This window comes from Apium graveolens, chromosome 1 (assembly GCF_009905375.1).
Source record: "Apium graveolens cultivar Ventura chromosome 1, ASM990537v1, whole genome shotgun sequence".
Classification (NCBI taxonomy): domain Eukaryota; kingdom Viridiplantae; phylum Streptophyta; class Magnoliopsida; order Apiales; family Apiaceae; genus Apium; species Apium graveolens.
Window position 1 is genome coordinate 6,997,582 of NC_133647.1, and position 7,894 is coordinate 7,005,475.

The window sequence follows — 7,894 nt, forward strand, 5'->3', positions numbered from 1 at the left end:
TCATCTGATGCTTTGATTGCATAAGCTCAGAAAATTTCTTGCAAAGCTTATTTTCAGTAGGTACAAAAATGATGTGATCATCATAAATTTGAACCAAAATCAAGTATTTACCTTCATTGGTGTAAAACAAAGTTTTATCAATTGTACCTCTTTAGAAACCACTCTCAATTAAGAACCGAGCAAGTATTTCATACCAGGCCCTTGGAGCTTGCTTGAGTACAAAGAGTCGTTTGTCTAGCCTCAAACATGATAAGGAAATTTATGATAAACAAAACCAGGATGATGTTTAATATATACATCATCTTTCAATCTCAATTAGAAATGCACGTTTGACATCCATTTAAAAGACCTTGAATTTGAAGTGAGCTGCATAAGCTCAGAATATCGTGATGATTTCAAGTCTGGGAACATGAGAAAATATTTCATCATAGTTAATGTCTTATTGTTGTGAATGATCTTTTGTAACAAGTCTCACTTTATTCTTCATTATAGCGCCGTCAGAATCTGTCTTACTTCTGACACCAACTTTGTGCCTAAAATTGACCTATTCTTTGGCCTAAGCATCTATTTCTATACTTCATTCCTCTCCAACTTATTGAGTTCATCTTGAAATTGGAGTAACCCAATCAGCATCTTCGAGTGCATCTTTAACTTTCTTAGGCTCCTTCTTTGACAAAAATTTGTGATATAGACAATCATCTTATGTTGCACTTCTTATCTTTCCCTAGAAGTTGGTAACTGATTACTTGAGCTTGATGCTTCCTATGTATTGGATGCATTTTTAAAATCATTTTCATATGAAAAAATTTGCCATAAGGGCATAATTAACACCATCATATGAATCTGATGAATCATCTCAGTTTTTCTTCTTTGAGATCAAGGCTTGTTTCTTCTTAACTCTAGACTTTTTGCAGTCAGCTACAAAGTGTCCAATTCCATCACAGTTATGCATTTTTTCCTTTGACTTATCAAATATTCCAGACTTTGATTTCTTTCAATCAGTTTTTCTTCTATCATTCCACTTATCAGAGTTTGAGGAACTAGAACCCTATCTGGAAAACTTATTCCCTTTTCTCGAAGTTCTTGTATACCATCTTCTTGAAGCTTTTAACCGAGAGAGCAGCCATTTATTCCATGTCTTCATTGTTGTCATGATCACTATTAGTATCTGATTCACTATCAGTATTTGAATCATCATCAGAGTTTGATGACTCAGTATAAGACTTTGCAATCATATCTTTTCCTTTTGAGTGACCTTTACTCCTAGATTTCTCATTTGGCTTCTCTTCAACTTTAAGTGCAATTGGTCTAGCCTTTGGTCCTTTTCTCTTACTTTGACTTCAAGTTTGAGTCTTTTAAGTCATATATCTTGTCAAAAAGAGATAGGTCATTCAACAACTTTTGAAATCTATCATAGATCTCAGTTAAGGACTCATTCTCTCTTGAGTCAAAGTGCTCATATTCTTGAGTAAGTACTGTGCTCCTATTTTTCTTGATGGCGGTGGTAACTTGACACTTTACTTCTAAAGCATCACAAGTTTCCTTTGATGTTTTAGATCTAATAACCCTATTGGACATAACAGTATCAAGATTGCTATGCAAAATATGTCTTACTTTTGCATCTTACATAATAGATGAAAGATCTTCAAGAGAATAATCCTTCTTATCTTTATCAACCATCTTTTCAACTTGACCAGCAACTGATTCTGCCACCTACATTGGCCTATGAAGACCATCATAAATCCTGCTTAGATATTCCGGATTTGTAGCTTCCAAGCACATGGCCATCTTGACCTTCCAGATTGGATATTCATGTATCTTTAGGATTGAAACATTGATAGCTTTATACTTACTCATATTATTGCTAATCTGTGATGTGGCTGGGGGTGGTGGTGGATTTTGTTGTGCTTCTTTCTCTGCCATTAAAGATTGATTTTCAGATCTTAAATTGTTTGTATATATGAAAAGCAAGTTATGATACCAATTTTTAGGTCCGTAATACAGTTGTAGAGGGGGGTGAATACAGTTTAAGCAAACCATTCAATAACAGTTTAGAAAATCAACAGTTTTTATATTAACAGATAAAAACTGATTACAAAAGTGCTCTCTTAAAGGATGAACAATTATCCTTGAGAGCTGCTATATTATCTGAAAGATATAACAATTTATAACTCATATAGAGTAAACCTAATTTACACTTATATAATGCACAGTTACATAATCAATAAGGCATCCTATTCTATTATAATAAGGAAACCTAATACATATTTATGTATGATTGTTTATGAAATAAAGTTCTTCACCGCCTTGAATTCTGCATTTCTTTTTCCTTCTCGAAGATCTACTGAAGTGGCTAAATCCTGATGACATCAAATGCTGATCATCAAGTACCGATGGACAAGTACTGATGACGTCATCTTTAGTAAATACTAATATTAAATCCTGATAATAAACTCTGATAGTTTATATCCTGATATCATCAATTATATCTAACATATAATCATGCACCATTCAAGTTTTATGTGAGTTAACTATAACCCTCTTAGTATTATAATTAACTTGTTAACCTACTAATGATGATCAGACAATAGCAAGTATTAGCATGAAAAACACTTGAATGATTAAACTGTAAACTACATATAATAAGAAGTATCAAAATACCAACAATTCCATACTAGCATTTCATAAACATTCTTACTCATACAAATTTAGTTCATAATAAACGTATCAAAAGAATCCCAAGATAACAAATAGGTGTTCGTTCATAAGAAGAGATAAATAAAAATAAGAAATATTTTCAATGGCTGAATTCTTTTTCATTGATGGCTACTTCTCCTCCTCCCTTGTGCGGCTCCTTGTTTCTTTCTCTCTCTATTTTAGGCCAGTACTATCTATCTAATAATATCTCTAATAAAAGTCTTTTTTCAATGAATTATTGCAAATTCAACGAGATTTCCCAATTAGAATTGAATTCCAAGAAAGTGAAAATTTGTAGTTGACTTTTTCACTCGAATTCTGGGATGATTCGGCTGGACAATAAAATTAAGACCAATTGTGCGATAGTGTATACTGCGCAAGCGGCCCATAAAATCTGATTTTTGATTAAATTAAACTTCAACTCTGATTTTGTAAACTCCAAGCCTTCCTTTATTACAAATCCTTAATACCTATAATAAAATATAAATATTTAATAAATAAAAATCTATTTTTGTATAAAATAATCAAAATATAGGGACAATGTTAGGATAAAGTGCACACTCATGAATGCTCATCTGATGCTTTGATTGCATAAGCTCAGAAAATTTCTTGCAAAGCTTATTGTCAGTAGGTACAAAAATGATGTGATCATCATAAATTTGAACCAAAATCAAGTATTTACCTTCATTGGTGTAAAAAAAAGTTTTATCAATTGTACCTCTTTAGAAACCACTCTCAATTAAGAACCGAGCAAGTATTTCATACCAGGCCCTTGGAGATTGCTTGAGTACAAAAAGTCGTTTGTCTAGCCTCAAACATGATAAGGAAATTTATGATAAACAAAACCAGGATGATGTTTAATATATACATCATCTTTTACAAATGCACGTTTGACATCCATTTAAAAGACCTTGAATTTGAAGTGAGCTGCATAAGCTCAGAATATCGTGATGATTTCAAGTCTGGGAACATGAGAAAATATTTCATCATAGTTAATGTCTTATTGTTGTGAATGATCTTTTGTAACAAGTCTCACTTTATTCTTCATTATAGCGCCGTCAGAATCTGTCTTACTTCTGACACCAACTTTGTGCCTAAAATTGACCTATTCTTTGGCCTAGGCATCTGTTTCTATACTTCATTCCTCTCCAACTTATTTAGTTCATCTTGAAATTGGAGTAACCCAATCAGCATCTTCGAGTGCATCTTTAACTTTCTTAGGCTCCTTCTTTGACAAAAATTTGTGATATAGACAATCATCTTATGTTGCACTTCTTATCTTTCCCTAGAAGTTGGTAACTGATTACTTGAGCTTGATGCTTCCTATGTATTGGATGCATTTTCAAAATCATTTCCATATGAAAATATCCCTTAATCAGTATTGTCACTTTCTGACTAGGGTGTATTTCATTATGTCGCTCCCCGTATGTTGGAGCTTTCATGTCCTGATTGGTGTCATTTCATGATTGGGTGTTAATTCCTAAATTGACTCAATTTGACTTGTTAGAGTTTTTGATGAGCTTCGATTTTTTGAATTTTTTGTCCCTTCTAATCAAGTGTCTCCTCCTGATGTTATTAGGAGTTAACTGACTTTGAGTAGTTGTTCCCCTCCATATTTGGATGTCCAATAACAGCATCAATATCTGAGCTATCATCAGGATCACACGCGTTATCGATATTTGAGCCTTAATCAGGATTTGTAACATTTCCTATTTTTGCCTTTCCATCAACAAAAATTTATTGTTCATGGGAGTCCTCTTCAAAACCACTAATCTTGTTATCATTAAATAAAACATGGATAGATTTAAAAAATTTCCTAATTCCCATATTAATAAAAGCATTAGATGGAGAATAACCAAAAAACACATTCATCTACTTTTGTGTCAAACTTACCAAGATGCTCATGATGTGTACTTGGTTCAAAACACTTGCATCCAAAAATGTGAAAATGCTTCAAACTTGGCGCTTTTTCCTTGATCATTTGATAAAAAGTCAAACCATGTATGTTGATAAGTATTAGGTTTTGAGTATAATATGATGTGTTAACAACTTCAGCCGAGAAATAGGTTAGGAAAATTTAGTGTCTACTATCATAGCTCTTTCAGCTTCAGTAAGTACCAAATTCTTTCTTTCCACCACCAGTTTTTGCTGAAGAGTGTGACGTGCTGAAAATTGTTGAGAAATTCCTTTATATTTATAGAGTTCATCCATGTTGAAAATATTAAACTCAATATCATTATCTCTTCATAGTACTTTTGCTTTTTGATTTAAACCATTTTCAATCAGTCGCATATGATCCAAAAGCACTTCTGAGCCTCCCCTTTCTTGTGTAAGAAATACACCAAGTAAATTTAGTAAAATCATCAACACTTACTACGATATAGCTCTGTTTGTTCATAGACATTATGTTGACAAGTCCAAAAAGATCAAGATGTTATTATTATTTTAATAATAATGATTATTTTATGGGTTACATATAAATATATCAATTATATTTGTTATTTATTATATTGGGTTAAATTAAGTGATCAAATAAGAAACCCAATTAGATTTTAATTTATTATATGGACCTAATAAATTATAATGGGAGATTTAATTAGGTGGTATATAAAAAGGGTTATAGTCCCCAATATATCAAGTACACGCTATACGACTTTTCTTCTACCCATAAGAGAGAGATAATGAGAAACCCTAAGGAGTACTTGGTTGAGGAAGACAATAATCAAGAACGCTATACAGATTCGGGTACCGTCACAATTATCTCCTTATGGAATCAGGTACGCTTCGACCTTCGGTTTAGAATCGATAATTAGATATGATGATTACGGTCCTTATCTTTATTTTAGAGAATTATGTGTTTGTAAAATTATTAGATTCTATCAATTGGCATCAGAGCCTATTCATATTTAATTATTGTGTATTAATTCGAGCCATTTTTTTTAGACATGCTATTTTGATTTGTTCGATTATTATTTTATAAGATCATGTACATATGACGTCTGGTAGGGTTCACTACAGTGATTTCATGAGTTTTAATTTATATTGTTTGATACTCGAGCACGTAGTTAATAATTTCTATGTGACCATAGTATATGGTTATTAATTGATTAGCAATTCAGATCAATATATTGTTCAGTTAGTATGGTGAGTTCAGCCTTTAAGATTTGTTTTGTGTCAGGACCATGACTAAAGTCTGTGTTATAGTTTATTATTAAATTTCATTAATATGGTGTGCTATTACATGATATTTTATTCTACGATGTTAAGTGTTATGCCATGCTACTGTTGTGGATAGTAATTACTTGACATATTGTATTATTATTCATGTCTATGAATTAAGCGCCTTCAAATAACTAACATAGAGTCATGTATTTATGTGCAACTTTCTTTTATTTTGAGTGTACTGTTTGACAAGTTAGACTATATTATACTTCAGTTTTAGATTTTCGGGGATCTAACGTAATTAGTTAAAGGTTCATATCTATAGTGGTTGACTATAAATTAAGAATATATTATGCTTGTAAGTCATTTTTTCTTAGCAAATAAATATTAACTTATTTATTTAAGTGGTAAAATATTTTAGAGTTACTTGATTGAAGCAATATGTCGCCAAAGTGACCTCTTTTGTGTAGATTAATTTATTTAAGAATATTATAATGACAATGGAATATTTAATTTTATGTAAATTTTATCGGCCCAAAGGAAGGTAATGTTTGGCCAAAATTAATATATTCTTGTGATAAGAAATATGTAACAATATTAAGTTTTTCATGTGAATAATAAGTCGGTCCAAAGAAAGGCATATTATATGACAAAGATTAAAATTTAATGTTACGCTAGTTATCTTGAGATAGTGTGGCCAATATTTAAAATTTATCACGTTATTGTATATACTAGTTTTGAGCATTATGTCATATATTTGTTTTCTATTTCAGTTACTGCTTCAGTTAATTCTCCTTCCGCTCAATTGAGCATGATTCCAATGTTGAATTGGACAAACTATGTCACGTGGAAAGAGAATGTTGAAATCGTTCTTGGGTATATGGATCTCGACCTTGCGCTAAGGAAAGAGCAACCACTTCCCACTACGGATGATCCCAAAACGGATCAAATCGAGAAATGGGAACGCTCTAATCGCATGTGTCTAGCGATCTTGAAGCGAACGATTCCAACTGGTTTTCGGGGCTCTATTGCTGAGAGCACAAGTGCCAAAAAGTTCCTCTCCGAGACTGAGAAATATTTTGGTAAAAATGAGAAAGCGGAAACGAGTAATCTTTTGTCAAAACTCATGACCATGAATTATAAAGGAAAGGGGAATATAAGGGAGTACATCATTGGTGTTGGGTTTCGAGGCATAAAACGCAGCGAAAATAATAAATAAAACCGTAAAAATAGAATAAATCGAAACCTACCGTAGGATCCATGTGAAAAATAGTATTTAATTCGTGGATGAGATGTTTACCTTAAAGAGCTTTACGATTATGGTTGTCAAAAGGAGATACTAGCTTTAACCGAACATCACGTATCTCGCCTTAACGATTTACGCCGTAGAGGTATCCACACGAAAGCTGGTACGAAGGAGGCGTGTACTAGCACCAAGAACGAACCTGTTTTCCCCTTTCTCTCACCTTTAGCTGCTAGGGTTTTATGTTTTATCTAATAAAAATGTAACCCTAATTTTAGCCTTAAGGATGTTTATATAGAGAGGCCAAAAACAGTCCTAACCCTAATCCAAGTTAGAGTTTATTAAAATCTGAAATTCTATTTTTTTAATATTTAAGTTTACTCAGTTACTAAATAACAACTGAATTTCGGATTTAATAATATACAAATTTGAAATTCATTTAGCCCATTAATTATGTCCACTTAATTAATAATAAATAATTCAAATTTCCTTTTTAACTCAAATTCGAATTTAAATTAAATATTCCTCCATGCTTTCTTTGGGCGACCCTTTAGATTATTATTACGTTGACAATAATTTAAATATCTTATATTTAAATTATAAACAATGAGTGGCATCTAGTAATATCTCATTTCTACCCAAGTAATAATAATTAAATCTGTGATCGATTAAACCTTTTTTGAATAATGTATAAAGTAATATAATCCCTTTAACCAAATATTATAGATTAAACTTGAGGCATGTTATGTGTCATCCTCTTCATGGTTTAATCCAGGTTTCCTTGATCAATGA

General features: G+C 31.9%; 1 protein-coding gene across 1 annotated transcript; it reads left to right on the forward strand.

Moving 5' to 3' along the window:
• The first annotated feature begins 5,378 nt into the window (after nucleotides 1-5,378).
• LOC141680770 (uncharacterized) lies at nucleotides 5,379-7,078 on the forward strand. The gene is made up of 2 exons (XM_074487062.1): nucleotides 5,379-5,442; nucleotides 6,633-7,078. Exons 1-2 carry the CDS (start codon nucleotides 5,379-5,381, stop codon nucleotides 7,076-7,078), a joined length of 510 nt encoding a protein of 169 aa, XP_074343163.1.
• The last annotated feature ends 816 nt before the right edge of the window (nucleotides 7,079-7,894 follow it).